This window comes from Pogona vitticeps, chromosome 3 (assembly GCF_051106095.1).
Source record: "Pogona vitticeps strain Pit_001003342236 chromosome 3, PviZW2.1, whole genome shotgun sequence".
NCBI classification, from domain to species: domain Eukaryota; kingdom Metazoa; phylum Chordata; class Lepidosauria; order Squamata; family Agamidae; genus Pogona; species Pogona vitticeps.
The window spans coordinates 203,872,370-203,895,100 of NC_135785.1; the positions used below are offsets into that span (position 1 = coordinate 203,872,370).

Sequence of the window (22,731 nt, forward strand, 5' to 3'; positions counted from 1 at the left end):
AGCTGTTCAATAAATAGGAATAGGATTTTCTGATCTCTTGGATATCACTTGGACTGCAAATGCCAACATTCTCCATTCTGGACATTCTACCTGACACATATCTAAATGTGGCACACCTGGGAGAAAACTGCAGTTGGAAGGTTTTGAGGCTGAGCTAGGCCTAGCTTCCTGTTCATAAAGAATGCTCCCAACTAGCAGGAACAGGAAGCTTGCATGAAGGTGGGCCTAGCTCAGTCTCAGAATCTTCCATCTGAGGCCCTTCAGGTGAGGCACATTTAGATGTCTGTCTGTCAGGCAAAACTCACAGAAAGAAGAGTCTGCATTATATCCAAAGTAGTCCTGCAATTCTGATACTACAATAACAATAAAAATACAATTAGGGTTGGGGCTTGGGGGTTGAATCACAGAGCCAAATGGTCTCCTTATATGACCCTCAAGAGAACAGAAAGGACTAGAGCCGTGGCAAAAAGCCTAAATGGAGCCCCACAGGGCTGACTCAAACTCTTGGCAACTCATACATATTTTATTTTGAGGGGGAAAAATTACAGGCAGAGCACAACCAATTGTATATAGTTACAGACGCACAGGGCATTATTTTCACTTTCAAGATACATCATTCTTCTCTATAGTAAAATGGTACTTGTTCCCAAGTAAATGTATTTCCAATCTGGGCAGGAGATAACACTCCATTTCATTTCTACAATGGCAATGATATGACATAAGTATATTTAAAATGTAAAACTGCATGTGCTCAAAAGTATTTTTTTTTAAATCAGGAACAGCAAATGGGGTTGTTGTTTGCTTTATTATCAATATAAAAGCAGCTGAAAAGGGTGGAACAGTAGTGGAGCATGGTGAGAGAAGACATGCTTCAGAACTCAATATCATCTTCTCAAAAAGCCACCTAGCTGCACAACAGACTGCTAGCTGTAACAGAAAACAAAATGACCAAACAACCTTCAAAGATCCAGCAATTATCAAGGAAGGAAGGATATGACTCCAATGAAAATCTTCCATGAAATCAGAGTCAAAGCTTCCAAAAAATACCTCAGAATCTGCTTTAAAAAAGGATACATTTCATGCCACTGTGAGTACACCACACATTTTAAACAGCAACATACTGTACAAAAGCTTCACACAGAGCACAGGCTATCATACTGGTAGATCTGAACCATCATCTTCAAATTGCAGAGCTGGAAGAGATCCTAGGGATCACTGAGTCCAGGCCTTATAATGGAGGCACAGCGAGGAACTCAACTTCCAACCTCTAGTTCTGGAGAACTGATATCTAAACCAGCAATTCATGGTGGTCAAGTATAAAAACAAGTCAAACCACCAATTTTATTATGTTAAATAAACCAACAGGAAACACTACAAGAAGTAAAATAAACTACTTAGTTCAAAAGGTTCAAAACATATGCCCAGCAAAAAATGATACAGTTGTGCCCCGCTTTACGACATTTTTGCGATCGTTTTTGCAATTGCAAAACAATGGTCTAAATAGGGTTTTTTCATTTTACGATGATCGGTTCCCTGCTTCGGGAACCGATTCTTTGCAAAACGACTATTTTCCAACAGCTGATCGGCAGTTTCAAAATGGCCACCGGGTAAATAAAATGGCTCCCCGCTGTTTTCTGGGATGGATTCCTCACAAGACAGCCACCAAAAATGGTTGTCCTATGGAGGATCTTCGCTGGACGGTGAGTTTCCAGCCCACTGGAATGCATTGAAGGGGTTTCAATGTATTTCAATTGGCTTTTTATTTTCGCATTACGACATTTTTGTTCTACAGCGACTTCGCTGGAATGAATTAACGTCGTAATGCGAGGCACCACTGTATATGGTTTTGTAGAATGTGTGTCAGTGACCATGAGACTTAGGGCTAGAAAGATGACATGACATATTAGAATACAAGTCATAGGACACAGCCAAGAAAATTATGCATGAGGATATTTTTCCTGCAATGTCTCTACAGCTAATAAGGCATTTGTGAATTTAAGAAGGGGAAGATGCAAGAATTGTAAAGGAGGTAGAAAAAACCAAGAGAGTCACAGCTGAAGTACAAATCATAACAGTTACTACAATCTTATTAAAATAGGCTCTAAATGAAATAGCAGTATGTTGAAAGAATGACAACTAGATCATGGTTCAGAAGTATTAACAGCAAAGATAAAATAAATCTGCTCTTACCAAACCCTGGTGCACTAGAAATGGCAATGGGAGGCTGTTTCATAGCAGGAGGCAATGCAGAAGGGAGCTGATAACCTTGCAGCTTAAGTTTGATAAGTTTCATAGCTATAGAAAACTCCAGCTGATCCATTCTCCCATCATTGTTCATATCTGCCAGTGCCCTACAAAATCAAAAGACATTTGTTTGTTTGTTTAAAAAGACCTTGCAAAGCGTTCTAAAAGCTAATGGAATCAAAAGTTTCCAGTTCCAAATTGTGGCAACCATAATTATACCCATCAAACCATAAGTCACTTAAGCCTTGTCATAACCTAACCATGTTCAACAGTTGACTACTAGCAAGTATCCTGTTGTGTAACTTTGTGCAACAGCAGTGACTTTGCTGGTGGTAGCAGGCAGCCACCAATTAAATATTTCCCCTTTGAAATTTGGGACACATCCAACTTTTTATCATTGCGTTTGTATCACTGCATTTGAGCTGAAAAGGAACTCTTTCACTGAGAGCAATATTCCACAATTGGTGACATCACTCCTGTTGAACAGGCAGAGCGATGTAACATGATACTGGCCACTGTTCTTTAAATCCACAAGTTTAAAACAATTCCTTAACAGCACCATTGTTGGTCATCAATTTAATACACTAATCTGCCCTTAAGCAAGCCTGCTTTGTCACCTTTTAAATTCAAAACATTCTCAAAATTGAACCAGATGTCAGTGCCACTAGTGGGTTTTGCTACAGCAAGAAGCAAGGAACTACAGAGTACAGTACAGGAAATGATTACTTTGACATGGTTTCCCACAGAAAGGGCTACAAAATGAATAGTGTAATACTCCCTACTCGTCAATTCTTCCCACCCTCCTCTTCACATTTAATCTATTCCAAGATGAAAGAACAGCTTTTGTCTGGATATAAAAACATTTTAAAGCTGGATCCCAACCCTAGAGTGTCAATAGGACACATATCCTCTTTGTCTTTAAGACTACACACTCATTTTTGCTCAGTTTTCAAAACTTCAGCACACTTACAATTACAAAGAAGAATTCATAGCTTAGCAGTGAAGTGCTCACAAGCTGTGAACACAAAAGGTCCCATATTTGATGTCCTTGGTTAAAAGGGATTTCTTGCAAGAGGACGAAAAAAGGTTTCTGCCTGAAAAGCTGCTATCAGACAGAGTAGACAGCATTCAACAAAATGTGACCCATTTTTATATATTTATTTGCACATTTACTCAAGAGTAGGGCTCACTGAATTTAATTTCCTGATATACTTTTCACCTTGCCACCTGAAATTTCATAATGTTCTCTCTCTTTTTTTGTTCACACTGTCTACCCAATTGCCTGGCATCCCAGTTCTTTGCCTGCTATTTACAGTGCTCCTCTATTTTATCAAAACAACTTATCGTGAAGATTTGTAGCATAACTGCAATAAAACAGCTGAAACTTTAAAAAAAAAGCCACACGACATTTCAATTTTTCTGCACATAAAAAGCTGCTGAAAAGTAAAAGCTTACCATATCTGTGCTAAAACTGGTTGAGGCAAACCAGACTGGAAAAAAAAGTTCCTGGCTTGATCACCTGTCAATGAGAAGGGAGTTAAGGAATGTTGTCAAAATCTCAAGTACAGTGGTGCCTCGCTTAACGAGCTGTTCGGCGTCTCCAAAATGGCCGCCAGACCAGCGAAAACATCGCTGGAGGGGTAAGTTTTGGCGCCTATTGGAACGCATTAAACTAAGTTTAATGCGTTCCAATAGGCTTTTCCTGCCCCGTACAGCGATGTTTTCGCATAGCGAAGGTTAATCCGGAACGGATTAACCTCGCTATGCGGGGCACCACTGTAAATCTCAGAAAAAAGTGACCAACCATAATAATGCAACAGGTGTAGTTTTTTATGACATGTTTTACTTTTTCTGCAACCTATGTTTGTGTTTATGGGTGGGTTTAAACATGTTTGAGTAATGTGGTGAGAAAAGCCAATTACTCATAAACATGTCGGAACATGTTTATGGGTTTAAATGTAGGTTGCAGAGAAAATGTGAAATGTCATAAAAATCCTCCACTAAGGATCACACAACATGTACAGGTATTCCCACAGATCAAACATAGATTACCACATTGGTGGAACTTTCCACACAGTGGATGTTTAATAGGATTCTGGCCTTATATTTTAACACAGATATTAAAAAATACTTGTACTGAGATAATGGGTTGTATCCAACAATTCTGCAAGCAGAAGGCAACTTGTGTAATAAATATTTTGTCTCCCAACAGGACTTCTACATTGTCACAAACAGAAGTATCTGCACTTCAGTCAATCGGAAATTCACACTGCACTAATACCAGCTTAGACAGAAGAAAAGGAAACATATGGTTCCTGCTGCCTAGTACATTTTAACAGCTTTTTCTTTATCAGAATTATGTGTCTCATGGAAGTAAGAGAGCAAACACTTTCTCCACAGGAAACATTCCTACTTAATATGTGAATTACAATTTTAAATAGAATGGAGAATGGGAAAATACAATGGTATGTTTCTTCAAAATAAATGGCTAGTAGGTACAGAATGAGACAACACGTGGCCTATTCTGGAGGGGGAGGGGGTAGAATTCAATTAGTATCATGAATATACATTCCAGAAGTCCAAACAAACCCTAATTCCTTCCAGGGACAGATTAAATATTCAGCCAGAGTCTGTGTTCAGGTAAATTTAATAAACACTCATTCTACAGTGAAATAACAGAGTACTTACTTGTAACTGTGGGTCCTGATGGCACTATTTAGAGTATATATTTTAATTGTATTTTAATTGTTTTATCTTTTTATTGTATTTTAGTTGTTGTAAGCCGCCTAGAGACCTTTGGGTAGAGCAGGTGGCATATAAGTTAAATAAATAAATAAACTGTTGTTCTTTGAGTGGTTATTTGTGAATTCAAACATGTGAGTGCTTCTATGCCTGGTGAAACCTCATCAAAACATTCCAGAGCTTAAAGGAAAAAATACTACTAGGGCAGCCACTCCTTCACTGCACATGTCCTCATGCCTAATGGTTACCCTCAATTCTCTGTGTCCAACGCTGTCTATTATAACAATGGTATGGAAGACTGAGGAAAGGATGGGAAGGTTGTATGAATTCACAGGTGACCACTCAAAGAACCACAGTTACAGGTAAGTACAGTGGTGACTTGACTTACAAACACCCTGACCTATGAACATTTTGAGTTACGAACAGCTCTGGATGCTAAATATTGCTTTGAGTTACAAATGCAGCTTTGACTTACAAACAAGAAAAAAAACCTTTCCTGCCCTTTTTTGACCTAAGTTCATCTTAGGTCAAAAGAAGAAAAAAGAAAAAAAAAGCCTTTGCAAACACAGAAAATATTCTTCCCCTAGTGGTAGAGTACAGATTAACCGGCTTTGCATTAGTTCCTATGGGAACTAATGCTTTGACATATGAACCGTGCCATGACATAACGACAAAAAACAGCCAGAACGGATTAATCAGTTTTCAATGCATTCCCATGGGAAATGGTGCTTTGACTTACGAACGTTTTGATTTACGGCCACCATTCCAATATGGATTAAGTTTGTAAGTCAAGGCAGCACTATAATTTCTTACATTCTTGAAGGCTTTCACAGCCAGGATCCGATGGTTATTGCGTATTTACTGGGTAGTTTGGCAGTGTTTTTAAGGTTTTTCTTCCTAACGTTTCACCAGTCTCTGTGGCTGGCATCTTCAGAGGACAGTGCTCCCCATCCTGTCAAGCTTGCATCTGTTGTAACTTGAATCTTGGACCTGAGATGCCTGAATGCCCTTCCATAGTTAAACTGGATTTGTCAAGCGACCAGAGGAGTTGCTATGCTAGTTCAGAGGATAAAGTCAGCAGTTTGGAATTGTTGTCCAACAACATATTGAAAGAGGCCAGATACCAGGCCTGAAGAGATCTCATTTGTAGGCATGTGTAAGATCACTGCCACTGTAGATACCCTGAAGCCAAGGATCTATCAGGAGAAAAGATATAAATTTCATGCCATAACCATGTTCAATTATGATTAGGACCCATTTTGCCATCGACAGGATGTCCTTGCAGAGGAGAGGTGAGTCTGGGTAGTGTCTCCCTGAGTTTCCATCCTTGCTGATCAGCCATGATGTTTAGGAGCTTTAGATTGGACTCCAATTCTGAGGATCAATCCAGGGAGCATGAAGTTGGTCTGGTTTTCTTAGGTTTCTTCAATACCAAAATCGAAGATGGGACTCAGGATCAGTGTGCAAGCTGGCTTTGTCAGGTCCGCTTCAGTGATTGGGACCATGATGGAGACCAGGGCAAGTGGCTATAGCATCATTTATGTGTGCTTGAATAGTCCATAGATACAGAAGATGTAGAGGACAGAGATGGAACATTCTGTATTCTTCTGTGTCAATGGCTTCAACATCAAAGTGTGCACTTGATCTCAGACCAGGATGTGGCTCAAGCACCCATTCTTTTAAGACCCTTTTAAAATTAGTCAGGCAATGGCAATTTTGATACCAAGTGATTGCACTCATGCTATAGCAGCAGGTGGGCAGCCTGCTTTGTTCACCTCTGTGTAGCCTGTTGGGGCCTATTGCTCATGCTCCATGAGATTAAAAAGGGAGTTCCATGCCCTTACCCCAGCCATCTTGATGTTGGGTCCCCATACCAAAAGACACTATGAAAGGGTAGACTGGTATTCCCAAGAGACAGCTTGGGGTCTTCTCTTGCTAAGCCCCAGTACATTCATAGAAGGATGAGGGGAAATGTCATGCAAGCCCTGGGTAGTAATAGGGCATGAAGCTGTAGAAATATGGTGGTGGGTACATCAGATCCTGTTCAACCTCTTGTTGGTGGCAGGTTGTAGCGGGCCACTCTGAAGCCTCTATCCACTCAGACCTCCAGGAGTGCTCACTACTCTTCCTCTTCAACTGCTGCCACCAATTATAATCAATATTTAAAAAGGACAAGTGTTTCTTCCAAAACAAAACTTGTTTATTGATATAATCAAATAAAATGAGTAAATCACAGGTAGATAATCAAGTTGTAAATCACTGTTTCTCATTCATTGAATCACACAGACTTTTCCTCACTGACTATTTTGGCTCACAGGCCTTCAAACATGCTCATCACTAACTCTCAATCTCTCAATCTCTCCATCATCCCCCTCTTCATCTCACACACCCCTTTTATATTTCAGCTCCTCCCCCTTCTGCACCACCCTCCGTCCCCTCATTGGCTGATGTTCCACTGCCCAGCTATGACAGACAGGTGAGAGCAGGGCTGTATGTTACACAGGTCTTGTGAAAAAAATTTCAGTATAGTGCAATCTTTTCCCAAACAGGGGAGACTTATTCAAGAGACAAACCATGTGAATGTTTGCTCCTAGGGAAAACTTCAGCTTTCAGCGGTAGTTCTTGAAGTGAAGAAAGCCTGCTGACTGCATACTCCACTTGGGAATTGGCTGACAGTTGGAACTCAGCCTGGAGGCACACTGTTTCTTCCTCCAAAGCAGACCCAAGACATATGAGTTCATCTTTTTCTTTCTCCACAGACTGTAGAGGAAGCAGTTGTGAACGGCAATCTCAAGGTCAGTAGTAGACTTTCAATTTTGATCACTTCTGATTCAGCTTCGTTCTTCCTCTGCTTGTCTTGGTTTTAATTCCCTGGATCACCTCCATGACAGCTTGTCTGGAGGGAGTGTTACACACTGATACTGGTAAGATGGAGAACGTCTACTGAGACAAGGATCCTACACCCTACAACAACTTTTCCCAAAGATGGAACTGAATCTGAGATTGCACTGGGCTAGGATTTTGTGTCCCTCACTGAGGCAATATAAACACTTAGAACGTCAATTGATGGGGAGGACTTTGTTGGCACACTTTTTTAAAGGACCCATTGGGGCCACAAAAAGGTGGAAAGGACTCAGAAGAAGAAGATGGACAGCAAATACTAATTTAAAAAATTAGGAAACACATAAAAATGGTGAGAACAACAAAGGAAGGAAATGGACCACAGCAATGATGAACAAAGGTAAGGTATAAACTGCTCTAGAGATGTGTTCAAATAAGTTCTCTCTGTGGCTTCTAAAAGGAACTAAAGGATAGTTGTTAGGTGCAGGAGCATGCGCAATGGAGGAGGGATTGCCCTAATGGGTCTTTTTCCTTTGAGCTCTAGAATATTCCAATGAGGTTTCACTCAAACGCCAAAAGACCCCTATGTGTGATTCAGACAGAATGCAATGAAGCACAAAGATGTCCAAGAAGCTAGGACTCAACATTTACAATTTGTCCCTAGAATATAACTGGTGAATATAATGAATGCAAAGAATAAGAATTTTTTGTTTATAAAATAGTGAAATTTTATTTTTATCTCATGAACTGCCTCAAATAGACTTCACCTCAAAAGGCAGTACAAACATATTTTAAGCACAAATAAGATTGTTCATTCTTGGTTTTGCCATACCATGCTGCAGTCAGGTTCCTACACTCAGTGCTTATTTAGGAGACACACATCAGTGTGGAGAAACTACTATTTGCTAGTGGTATTATGGACACATGGCAGTGGCCATTCTTTAGACAATATGTACCTTACAGTGAACGATCACCTTAAGCAGACAATTATTTTAATGGTTGTTATAGGTTTTTCGGGCTGTTTGGCCGTGTTCTGGAGGTTTTTCTTCCTAACATTTTGCCAGTCTCTGTGGCTGGCATCTTCAGAAGAAAAACCTCTAGAACATGGTCAAACAGTCTGAAAAACCTACAACAAACATCGGCTCCTGGCCATGAAAACCTTCAAGAAAATTATTGTTATCATTTATCACTTAGCCTCATGGTTCAGTAGTTAAAGTGCAGTACTGCACTGAATACTCTGCTCATGACCTGAGTTCAGTCCTGTCTCAAGGTTTATTTGTTTATTTATTAATTACATTTATAGTCCGCCCATCTAGTCATATAGACTACTCTGGGTGGGTAACAACATAGCATATAACAATTTACAGTTTAAAATGACAATGTATTACTAATGACTACTATTATTAATACATCCTTCCAAGGTTGATAAATTTATTACCCACCTTGCTGGGTAATAATTAAATTCAAATAGCCCAGAGAGAGCTTTAAACACTACGGGGCAGCGGTATATAAGCAGCACTCTTTTTTAAACCCTTAATATGGCAATCTGTGAGGTGAAGAGTCACCTCAACCAGTATCAGGAGAGTGTCCAACTCTCAAATAAAGACAGAAGCACCGTCAGGATTTGTGAACAAGGGGTTAAATTTAATATTGTACTAGAGAATGTGAAGCCATGCATGTAAGGTCAAAGCCAGTGGATGACTAAGAGCATACAGGTGGGACAAGCTTACGTAATGCTTATTGACGGTGATCAGTTGCCATATGTGCAGTGATAGCTGTTCTGTGCAAGAGTCAGAACAGATCTTTGCCACTCAGTTGTGAGCCTGGTGGCCACTTGCTTTACTTGAATATGTATATAATTTTGCTCTGAGATGTCTATGGCAATGTACATGTTGCCATGTATATATATTTAACCAAGTTTAATACATAAGGTTATACATTGTATCAGAACTCTCTCTGTGCGTTTTCTCACGTTTGCGTCTTTACTCTGCTAATGAAGTGGGAAGATTTGAAGCAGCCAGATAAGAGGCTCTTTGGTAACTTGTCTTTAGTTCCAAGGTTTTTTCCCCAAACAGAGTGCTCTTACAAGCTTCATATCCGAATCTAACTCCAAGCTTTTGGAGAGGCAAGAGCCATATAAAGCCTCTGGAGTTGGCCCCACGCCAACAAGTGCAAGAGATGGGAGTTATAGTAAGGGGATTAAGTAAATTAGAAATAAAGGAAGAGACTGAAGGGGGTGCAAATCAGGCGGGAAAAGAAGATAAGAAAGGGGAAGAAGCAGGGGGTGAGGTAGAAGCATGTTGGGGAAGAGAGGAGAAAGTAGAGGAAAAAGAAGAACTTGTAGAGTTGATCCAAGAAAACCCTTGGACAGAAAAGTGGGTGGAATTCAAAGTACCCTGTGAGTATGTTGAAAGGGAATGGAGACAACAGATGTATAGAAAGCCACCTTGCTGGGGGGAGATTGAGGAGAGAAAACAAAGGAAAGAGTACAAAGCATGGGTAAAGAGGAAAGAACAGAGAAGAAAAAGGCAAAGATGTATAGTGAGTCCAGAGAAATCCTGTGGGCCCAGCCCCTTCAGACCTTGATGGAGAACAGTACATGACTCGATAAAGGGGGAACGCCAAGAAGGTTTGACACTCAATCCAGAAATTTGAAGTGGTCAGAGAACATGCCAGAGTTGATGTGTGCCAAACCCAAATGGTGTCATGATGTTACCAGTCATTCTCCGTTGTCATACCATGAAGAGATACTCAGTTTTAATAACAAAGATTTATGATTTATTGTTGAACTTGGATGATGGTAAATAATACAGTGGTGCCCCGCATAGCGAGGTTAATCCGTTCCGGATTAACCATTGCTATGGGGAAACATCACTATACAGAACGGAAAAACCCACTGGAACGCATTAAACTTCGTTTAATGTGTTCCAATGGGGCCCAAAACTCACCGTTCTGCGATGTTTCCCCATCCAGCCGCCATTTTCGCGCCCTCAGTAAGCGAGGGCAGGGTGCGAAAATGCTGCGCGCGGCCATTTTGAGCATCCAGCGGCCATTTTGGAACCGCTGATCAGCTGTTTTAAAAAAAATTGCTAAGCGAAAATCGGTAAGTGAAACACTTACCGATCGTCGCAAAGCGATCTTCGGCCATAGAAAGCATCGGTATGCGATCGCAATAGCGATCCCAAAAAACGGATCGCTATGCGAATTCGTCGTTAAACGGTGCACTCGTTATGCGAGGCACCACTGTACTCAAAAATTGATGAAGACATGTTAAATAATAAACCAGTTTTATTAGAAGAACTGGGTGTGATGAGTGATTCTTTGGACAAAGTTAAGAAAAAGGAGGTAGATGACAGGCAGCAAGATCACAGAATCAGAATTCTCAGAATGATTCCAGTGATTCCAATGCTTGCACTACCCTGCATGCAGGTGCAACAGTATGTAAATAAGGTTCATAGGGGTTGCTCTCTACCTGTTTTCCACAGAAAGGCTTGAGAATTACACAGGTATTTGTACAGTTCTTCTTGAAGAAGGGGTACGCAAAAAGAAACAGCAATAGTTGCTCATTAGTATTTTATGAGTATGAGGTTTGCCAAGACTCACTTCTTTAGTAATGCAAAGGACTGAGTTAAGGTTTTGCCCAGAACCTGGGATTTACCAAAGGCATAGATTTCTCTTCCCTCCACAAGAGGTGATTTGCAGCGCTGAAGTCTTCAAACTGGGTGGGGTGGGGGTATAAAGCTAGCAAGTCAAATTAGGAGCTTTCTCTCTTGACTGATGGTTCTAGGTGAGAACTAACTTAAGGGGAATTATTTTGAAAGGGAACTAGTAGAACATCAACCCCTACATGCAGAAAATATTCACTGTATGTAAAAAACAGGAATGATAATTCCAACATTTCTATGTCATTTTAAAACAGAAAATTCCTGGCAACGAGAGTCTGAAGGTTTCCAAACAGGACATGTAATGATTGCCTTCCAGATTTGTCACCAATGACCAGTATCCTGTTCAGGCCAGCACAATGTTGTTATGCTGGTGTAAATGTGCCGAGCATTATGACCGGCAACAAGAGATTACACCATGCAACTGCACAATTGGTTACATGTCCCCAGCATAATTAATTGTACCAGAAAAAGTGACTTGGGAATTGCACTTCCACCTCAGCCACTGCACAACCACAGGCATAACCTCAAGTTGTTTGTATATAGCTGCACAACAGGATTTTGGGCGATATCTGGTATTAGAAAGTACTGTATATCATTCTATGGTTCCAGTTAGCTATCAGAAACAATAGGTACTAGCTGATTTATTTTGCACTGATGTGTTCTTTAAAAATAAATTTAATCTAACGGGGAACTGCTACTCGTTATGAAAATGACATGTTTGGTGTGCTCCTTCTCCTATTCTCAATTAAAAGGGGATGCCAAGTGCTGGTAAGAATCAAACACATTTTCCCATGAATTTTCATTTTCCTTAACAAGGTTCTTGTAAAATCATCAGATTTTAAAATGAAAAAAAGTAACTTGATATTCAATCTTAAAGTAAAAAAAAAAAGTTCCATAGTAATTACTTTGGAATTGTGATTTGTTTCTAAGCATCTGTAAAAATATCACTGTAACCATTTTATTTATGCAGAACAGGAGGCATGTGGGCCTTGGCTTCCTCTTTTTGAAACTGCCAGGACTAATGGCCCTCCTAGCTTTTCTACTAGATGCTTGATCTTGGGGCAAGTGCTACTCACCTAAGAGAAACAACAAATTGTGCGGCAATGTGGATTGTTACAACAGAAACTGAATACAATGATTATGGCATTACCAGTGATATATCCAGATACTGGTTTCAAACTGTGGAACTGCTGGTCATGTTTAGCTCTCTCTTCCACAGTTATGGCCCAGATGTCCAGGTTGCCTAGTCAAAGGGAAGAAATGAAGATCAGACATGAAAAGCATACTCAATAAATATAAATATATAAAATATAGACACTGAGGTATTTCTCATTTTCATGCACAATTGGCTTAACCACCTAGGGATGCTGAAGGAAAGAGAGGTTACTTACCTGTAACTCTGGTTCTTCGAGTGGTCATCTGTGAATTCACACTAATGAGTTAATCTGTGCTTGCGCAGAGGTTTCCAGAATCTTCTAGAGCTTAACACTCATCCGCAAGGACCGCCCCCCCCAGTGCACGTGGTCCACCCGTCCTGGCTAGTGCCTCAATTCCCAAACTGATCGCTGGTGAATAAAATGAAACAGACATGACGGACAGAGGGGAGGACGGGCAGGAAGTGTGAATTCACAGATGACCACTCGAAGAACCAGAGTTACAGGTAAGTAACCTCTCTTTCTTCTTTGTGGTCTCTCTGAACGCACACTAAAGGGTGATTAACAAGCTTACCTGTATAATGTGCCTTTCAGGTCCGCTTGTGCGGAGGTTGCCTGCAGATCAGCAATGGAAGCTGGGTATGACTGACACTCAAGAGACAGAGCAACCCGAAGGGCTTGAATGGTCATAACGAGACAGTACCGTAACCTCAGCCCCACGAGGGGGACTGAGCCAAGAGAGGCTAAGGTGGTTGGCCTGAAGGCAGAGGCAAATAATTGTCATCTTCCACAGATATGGAATTGAGGCATAGAGTTTGCTGCTCTTGTAGCGGGATAGAAGAGGTTGTCTTGTCCTCCTGATGTTTGGAGGATAGAGAATCAGAGGACGATTTCTTAGGCTTCTTAGGTTTGGAGTGTTTGTCCAGTACCAGAGGAGGCTTTGGTACCGGTGTAGACTTCGGCGTTGAAGCACCCGTGGTAGACTTAGTAATGGTCCTAGACTTAGGTTTCGAATTCGGAACCAAAGGCTCCTGGAGAAACTGATTGAACCTGAGAAGGTGGTGCAGGTTCCATAGTTGGTATGAGACGAAGGGAACGTTCCCACAAATAAGACTGTAGGTGTTGCTGCCTTAGCTTAAGAGCCTGTTTTGCAGACTTTTAACAAAAGGGGCAAGAAGCTGGTTGGTGAGCTTCGCCCAAGCAGAAAAGGCAGAAATCGTGGCTGTTGGTGAATGGAATTTTATTGGGGTACAAAGTGCACCGTTTAAATGGTCCAGAGGAGGCCATAAACAAACAAACAAAAATAAAGAAAGGGGATTAAAGGAGGGGGGTGGCAGAAGGAAGGAATAACAAAGACTCTCACTATCCAAAGATCTCTAACAAGAAAATTCCTTTTTTAATGCAGGAGGCGAATGCAGCACATCTGAGAGAAGAAACCTCAGTGAGGCACTAGCCAGGACAGGCGGACCACGTGCACTAGGGGGCGGTCCCGGCAAACAAGTGCTAAGCTCTAGAAGATTCCGGAAACCTCTGCGCAAGTGCAGATTAACCCATTAGTGTGCATTCACAGAGATAACAAATAAGAAGCTGAACTCCACCAAATATTACAGACAACACAAGACCACTATGGGCAGTTCCTTGCTGCAGATCTACCAATAAGGCAGACTGATGATACAAGCTGCATGCAAAACTGGATACATCTTGCTGCTGAAGTTCTGAAATCCACAAATATAGTCACCAGTGGCACTACAAATGCAGTTCTGGTGACTAAAACAATCATGACTACAAATACAGTTTTAAAAGCAACTAGCAACACAGGAAGACAAAATGTCCTCTTCAAAATGTCAGAAAATAGCATCTTATGCTGAGGTGCATCACTAGCATGGCTTTAAAGTCACTTATCTTTCCTGTAAAAAAAAAACTTTAAATGGCAGCATAAATACTTTTTCAATCTCAGGGAAAAGGATGCAAAAAAATCCTGACCTTCATGTCATATCAGAATTGATTACCGGCTGTCATATTCAGACAGGTTGGCTAGATTCCAGAAGAAAGTGCTCCATTAGTAACCTTCATTCAGTTTAGCATCCCCACCCACCAAAACTGTCTGATACAAGTTGATCTATCCACAGGATATAAAGGGCATGTTTGTGTATCAAGCCAATATTCTTTAGAACAAATGGTGCTGCTTGACTCTGGCTCCAGAGATAATCAGAGTGCCAGATGAACACATCACAAAAAACCACACAATGAAGGTATACGGTTTGTTCAGCCCTCACACTTGTTGTGGGAATAACTAGGTGTTTCAATAAGCCAAGAGATACAACTGGTATCTAAAAAAACCTCTCGCTTCTCATGGGTCCCAGACAAGGACAGAGTTAAATGCGAGGAACCCTAATCCTTGGTGCCTTCATCTCCTGTCACTGTGACTTCCTACAACCACTCAAAAACACTTGAATACATGTAAGCAGTAAACTGCTTTGCTAAACACTTTCCATAGGCTAACCATATTTGCCTGTTGCTGTAAAATAAGAAAACTTTAAGACTAAAATAAATACAGTGGTGCCTCGCTTAGCGATGTTAATTCGTCAAAAAAAATCGCTGCTAAGCGATTTCATCGCTAAGCGAAACGCGGTTTCCCATTGAAATGCATTGAAAACCGGATAATCTGTTCCAATAGGAACGAATTGCCGTCCTTAAGCGAAAATCGCAATAGGAAACATCGCTAAGCGAAACGCGGTTCCCCAATTGAAATGCATTGAAACCTATACAATGCATCTCAATGGGGGGAAAATATAACAACAAATTAAAAAAGAGTTAGAACAAAGTCAAATTTGGTTAACAAGGGGTTTATTAAGTGCACTTTATGATTTCAAACATTTTAAACAGCAAACTTTAACTTTATAAATAACAGAAAAACATATAAAAAACAGCAAACATGAGGCTGTTTAAACCATCGTTAAGCGAAACAGGGGACCCAAAATTTAATCGCTATGCGAAGAATGGTCCCAACCATCGCTAAGCGAAACCCGCCCATAGGGACCATTGCTAAACGAAGCGCAAGATCGCTCCAAAAAAGTCATCGCTAAGCGATTTCATCGTTAAACGGAGCGCCCATTAAGCAAGGCACCACTGTAAATAAATTATGAAATGCACTTAATAGCTAACAGTCTACTTCTTTAGATGCATGATTTTTGGGGATCCTGGGTATATATAAAATACATATGAATGGAATGGGATATATAGCATGTATGATTAGGAGCCAAAACCAGATAGTGGCTTGGGAGTGAATTTAAATGTAAAGTTATTAGCAATTATAATTATACTAACATAAATATCCTTGCACTAATTGATATATGACTGTTATTTTTTTCTGAATACTGTAATTACATGTGAAGAAGATGAGCCTGTGGGTATTTTGCTTTACACACCTAATCAATTTTTACTTGTGCTGTTGAAATTTCATAAAAAGAAACCTCAGAAAATTCTACATGCTTACCCCCAAAAGGTGTTGGAAACTGAGCCATGGTTTAATCACCTTTAACTCACTAATGGATGCCTGAAATAAAGAACAATACATTGAGACAAACTGATACAGCAGCATATTTGAAGCTCAACTTACAGTATCATGCATTGAAGATTAAAGATAATACTTCAGTAACAACTTTTTGAAAATGAAAAAAGAAGTTGTGTAAATATAACCGGGACAAAATTCCCACAACTAAGAAGCATCTATCTTATTTTCCCAACACTATTGAATATCTACCTGGAATGGCTTCTCTAGGCTTCAGCAAAGTCCTTCTAATCTTTCCACCACATGTGGGTCAAGGCACAGTTACTATTAAGCTTTATTTGCAGACTCACCATAGGCACATAATATCCTGTTGTCCCAGCTCTGTCTTCATCTGGACCAATCCATTCAAATCTCACTTCTGCTTTTCAGTTCTTAGTCACGACTACAGCATAATTCTGTGCCTCAAAGCCTCACTTAACTATAACTCAACCTCCCGTGATAGACAGTATCCCTTAAAATTGTATCTCATTTAAACTCTGTCAGAGCCGTCTTTAGTCTCTAGTGCAGGGGGCCCAACCCCCGATCTGCAACCCAGTGCTGGTCCATGGCCTGGGCCGCAGAGACATATCTCCCACCCACCCCGCATGCACCCTGCCCCACACTGCCCCTTCGCGCATGCACGCGTGTCCCCCTGCCCCTTCACACGAGTGCACATCCCCGCTCACTGAGCACCCTCGACCCTTTGCACATGTGTGCACGTGAGTGCGCCCCGCCCCTTCGCACATGAGCATGGGAAGGTGCCCAGCCTTGCCCTCACACGGACCCCATCCTCCCCCAACCAGTCCACAGTTTCAAAAAGTTTGGGGACCACTGCTCTAGTGTCATCCTGATTTACCACCTCCTGCTTCCTTTCTGCTTTTCCTGTCTTTTCCACATGTACTACTTTTTCCTATAATGTAAGCAATACAGTCTTGCTTTTCCCAGAACTCTGGGACAAGAAGTTCAGTGACATCATGATACTAGACATAGTAACATTCAGGAAATATGAGATTGAGTTTTCATGAATTTATCTACAACTAGGATAAAAAGAGAGACACATTTAATTGTAACTACCTGTTGGTTTGCACTGAGAGCAATTATGCAACACAATAAGCGCATGACTGGTCTAATGATATTATTCTACAATTACTGGACCTTCTAAAATACTAGAGAACACTTTGCTTAACTTGGTTGTTCCAGCTGTCAGTAAACTTCACTGGGATGATGTAGGATCTTTAACAATTAGTACATGAACAGCAATGTTAACTTTCTGTTTGAATCCATATAAAAACATTCAGGAATGCAGACAGAGGCAATAAGTTTGAGAAAGTCAACACCGTCAAGTCAAGCCATTTAAATCTCAAATGTCTTAAAAGAACTAGTGAAGCAGTAGCTAAGATTCCTGCTAAACGCATAATATAATAATATGAATGGAGAATTTTTTTAAAAAACAGAAATGCCCTCTGATTGCCTCATTTTTAAAAATCTGCTTTACATCAGTATAGATATAAAACAAAGACTCAATGATCTATAGCAGCCAACATTTGAATTGTTTTGTACAGATTACAAAAGTGAAACTGTCACATTTTCACCTCAGATGAAGCTAAGTCATTGATCTCTATTCTGATCTTGCACAAGAGCAAGTGAACTCAACAAAAGTAAACCTTTCTAGCTCTCATGAAACAACAGAAGATGCTTAGGAATGCCAAGGAAATAGGTTTTAAAATAAACAACAGATACCTCCTCTGCATAAACTCTTCACAGTCCAGTGCTTTAAAAAGATGAAAGCTACCAGAAAATGCCTTTATGCAGCTAGGCTAGTTCTGCCCTTAAGTCAGAAGACTGGACATGATGATCCCCATTTCAACTGCAAAATATTTGCAATGCATCATATGTAAAAAGATCCAGTGTTGCATAGTGGATAGAGTGATAAACTAGGAGATCTGTTGGTTGTTGCGGGTTTTCTGGGCTGTTTGGCCGTGTTCTTAAGGTTTTTCTTCCTAACGTTTCACCAGTCTCGTGGCCAGCATCTTCAGAGGAGAGAAGTCAGAACTCTGGTGCAGTTTGTTGGATAGTTGAGTATTTGTAGTTGTGGGATCAGCTTTTGTCCTTTTCAGGAGACTGAGTTATTATGATGATCAGCATTTTTTTGTTTTGCTGTGGGTGTATTGTTGTGACAAGGGTGAGAGATGATCTGTCACTGGGATTGATGGGTGTTGTTAGCTGGTCTTTTGCATGCAGTGATCACTGGCCCTTGTGGCTGGGTAAAGTTCATTCATCTTTTGCAGGCTGCATTTTTCAGTGCTGGGAGCCAAGCTTCGTTGAGTTTTAGACTTTCTTCTTTTTTGTTGAAGCCCTGCTGGTGTTTGTGGATTTCAATGGCTTCCCTGTGCAGTCTAACATAATGATTGCTGGTGTTGTCCAGTATTTCAGTATTTTGAAATAGAATTTCGTGTCCAGCTTGTTTTAGGGCATGTTCAGCTACTGGCAATTTTTCCAGTTGTTTTAGTCTTCATTGTCTCTCATGTTCTTTGATTTGGTGTGGATGCTGCGTTTTGTGGTTCCAATATATACCTGGCCACAACTGCAAGGTATTCGGTATACTCCTGCAGTGGTGAAGGGGTCCCTTTTGCCCTTTGCTGACCGTAACATTTCTTGTATTTTTGTGATGGGCCTGAATACTGTTTGTAGTTTGTGTTTTTTCAAAAGTTTTCCATGCGGTCCATGACCCCTTTGATGTATGGCAGATATGCTTTATTTGTGGGTGGCTGTTTTTCTTCTTCAGTTTGGTGTTGTTTTCTTGGTTCAATGGTTCTTGTGATTTCATTCTTGGAATAGCTATTTGTCTGTAGGGCCCAATTCAGATAGTTGAGTTCGGTGCTGAGAAACTGACCTTCACAGTTCCGATTTGCATGGTCTACCGTGCAAATCGGAACTGGGAAATCTGTGATCAAATTCCTGCTTGGCCATTGAAACTTGTTTGGGGGTTGTACTGGTAAAACCACTCCTTAAATATCTCACATATCTTGAAAATCTTATTAAGATAGTCATAAGTTGGATGTGAGCTAACGGTACATAACAAACATACACAACTACATTAAATATGTCCTACAATAAACTGGTCTTACTTCCATTAGTTAAATCTAAATTTTGGAGTACACTAGATGCTCTGTGGATAATTTCTATAACCAGCTTTGTTTTATGCACTCATAATAGTTTCTTATATTTGAGAAATAAAAGTAATAAGAAAAAATATTTCCTAAGATCTGCTAAATGGGAGCAGTTTTTCAGGCATAGCATTTTCTCATACTAACAGCATCAAGGGTGTTAGTAACAAGGTCAAAGCATTAAAATATAAATTTTCCTATTTACAATAATGTTTCTTGCTTGTGTTGCACTTTACTTTCTTTGGTCTTATTCACTACCTATTTGTATTACAGATATCTTCCAGTCTTTACCACTTTTGTCACATTCTTCCAGCTAAGGCTTCACATCCTATCCTGGATTTTTAATGAGACACATGCAAAAGTGAAAAGACCCATTTGTTGTAATGAAGGAGTAGAAAAACCTGATTAGAAACCACTGCTTTCAATGGATATTTTCCTAGTATAATTTACAATGCATAATTTACTAAACCAGCAAAATACGCGTTTTATCAAATACTGTTTTAGTGAAAAGACAATATTTGCTGGAGAAGATTAAATCCCAGGAAAAATTCCTCCTTTTTTAAAGTGAAAAATGGCAATTAATATTAAGCCTTTCTGCAGATTCCAAAAATATGCAAAATTTCTCAAAAGCAAAAAAGGGGAGGCTCTCTACTTGTCAGTATTTTTTATAAAAAGAATTTGTTTTACTTTTTTAAAAAATCTAGCTCTTGTACAGTTTAAAGTTAGTTAACTGCATACTGGAAGAAATGTTTTTAACATCTTTAATAATATGCTTTAACTCTCACTAAATGTTCTATAATTTTCACATTTAAATGGTAAAATGTTTGGCATTGCTTAAAAGGTAAATCTATGGTTCTAAAAATTATGAAAGCAAGATAAAAGCAACAAGTTTGTATTATGAATTGAATTTAAAATATCTTTTTTTTGTATTTGTTTATAGCATGCCTTTTAAGGCTAGTGCATTCTTCCAAGATGTGCCAGCCTATAAAGTCACTTTTTCTGACTGGTTCTTTTTTTAGTGTTTAACTGTAGCAGTTTTAACTGGAATAACATCTAAGAGAAAGGGTTTCTATAACTTTGTCTCATAAAATTATAAAACTTAATTTATCTGGCAGTTTGTCAGAACCCAAGCTGAGATGTTAACAAGCAATACATCTGAAACAGTAAACATATGTTTCAGAAACAAAGAAACTATACACCAGTGCGGATGATTCAAGATTTGGCATGGAGTAAATATTAGGAGAATGATGAGGAACAGTTCATCATAATTTATGTAGTACATTCATTGCACAGCTAGCCATTATCCAAACTTCCTAAATCAGACATAAGTAACAGAAGCTTTGTGGTCTGAACAAAAATTAAATTTGCATAACAGGCATAATATATACTTAAAGGTTAACCTGAGGAAGAGATATGTCAGAGTCATATTTGTTACAGTTCTTCAATTATTCCTTTCTCTTCTGCACTGTTTCAGGTTTCTATTACTCAGTATTAAAGAAAACAAATCTAAATAAGCCTTAATGTTCCACCTGCTACAGAGGAGAAAAAACCTTCTCCACATAAAGATATCACAGAAATAACAGATACCTTTGAAATAACTGTTCAATAGTACTTAGAAATATTAGAATTAAACTCTTCAGGTGTTTGTTTGCAATAAAACACAACACTACCAGTTACTACATGCCTCTAAAATCCACTACAGAAACCAAAAATCTCATTCTCATTCTAAAACCACTGTGTCCATGCACAAATTGTGCACTGTCTGCATTTCACTGGGAATAAGACATGCAGCAATAATTAATTTCAGCACATTTTTTTCAAAATTCTACAAACACATCAACTCTTGAAATTCAAATGCAGTCATATTTCTAGTCATGTCTATCCTTGACGCATAAATTAGCACTATATCTAAGTAGTTAATTAGTTTATTTAACCTTGTATAAAATCAGAGGCAGATCTCTGTTCAAATAAAACAGTTCCCTTTAGCAACCTAATAGTTTCTAAGTTCCTAAGTATGCAAGTACCACATAAGCTGCTAATAACAAAAGATGTATCTTTAGTAGCAGTAGCTTCAAGCAATGGATCAGGAGAACTGTGGATCAGCTGAGAACCAACACACAGAGTTCAGCTGATAGAAGCATCAGTACTAGGTTCTATCATTCCAATCTCCTAACACAATGAACTGGCAGTAGCAGCAGAGACAAGCAAGCACAGTGAAGATAAACTGCGTAGATTCTAACCATGAACAGTTGAGTGCTAACACAGTAACACATATTAAATGGGCCATTCAGAGCTATTAAAAGATATTTCCTTTATTAATGTTTGAAAACAAGAACATTTTAATCAACTACTTGGCATTCATTGGACATCTTTTCCAGGTACTTTAGTCATCTAAAATGAATAGCCTGGATACTGTACGTTCATATATTTATTGATGAAATCACAAAATACTGCAGAAGCATTACATGTATGGATACCAGCTCCTTTTGATCACAAAAACTGCCAAAAGCAATTTTCTCTTGAGGCACTTTAGGCAACTAAAGACACATTCTCCTCTTCTTGCATCTGTTCTTCCACAGGGAGAAAGTATTTTCTCATTTAAACCCCTTCAGGTACAGTATACTTTCTCCCTGTCGAAGAATGGGATGTAAGAATAGAAGAATGTATCTTCTAGTTGCCTGAAGTGCCCAAAGAGAGTGATGATCAGAACATCAACAATACCTCTTATATAGATACCTAAATACTGTAGTTAAAACAATCCAGAATAAGAAAGCAAGAGAAAGAACTACAAAATGTAAAGTTATCCTAAATTTACCATGCATATAAATGATATCTCTCAGTCACATCTCAGGGTTTCACTGAAGAATTTGTATTTATTTATATAAAATATTTTTATACCACCCTTCTACTTTACAAGCATCAGCCAAGTCAACCCCTTGAAGGAATGCCATGGATGTTGCTATGGCTCTTGTAGAGTGTGTCCAGGCTGAGCGTGGCAAAGGCTCATGGACAAAGTCAAATGCCAGACAAATTATGGGTACAATCCATTTGGAAATATTTGAGAGGTGACTGGAGAACCTCTAAAAGGACCATGGCAACTAATGAAGAGCCTCTTGGACTTTCAGAAAGCAGCAGCATAGGAGACATAAAATGCCAAGGTGCGTTGAACATCCAGGGAGTGTAGTGAGCGATCTAAGTCATTAGTAGGTGATGGAAACAATGTAGGCAGGACAATGGGCTGCTGTACATGGAAGTCAGACACCAGTTTAGGTTAGGGTACAGCATGATCTTGTTAGGAAGGAATTGCAGAAAAGATGGATCAACGCAGAGAGCTCACCGGCCCTGTGGGCTGAAGTGATGGGAACCAA

At 39.6% G+C, this 22,731-nt stretch overlaps 1 protein-coding gene across 3 annotated transcripts in view; it reads right to left on the minus strand.

Annotated features, from left to right (window-relative positions):
• ITSN1 (intersectin 1) overlaps positions 1-22,731 on the minus strand; it is a 119,233-nt gene that overhangs the window by 80,414 nt on the left and 16,088 nt on the right. For 2 of the 3 annotated variants that reach the window (XM_020796196.3, XM_020796201.3), the window contains exons 2-5: positions 16,143-16,202; positions 12,643-12,735; positions 3,700-3,763; positions 2,191-2,351 (exon numbers count right to left, since the gene is read on the minus strand). In XM_020796196.3, coding sequence (XP_020651855.2) covers positions 2,191-2,351; positions 3,700-3,763; positions 12,643-12,735; positions 16,143-16,170 — 346 coding nt within the window. In that variant the 5' untranslated portion in view covers positions 16,171-16,202. The remainder of the gene's footprint in view (positions 1-2,190; positions 2,352-3,699; positions 3,764-12,642; positions 12,736-16,142; positions 16,203-22,731) is intronic. The other variant, XM_078388901.1, reaches the window with a different exon arrangement.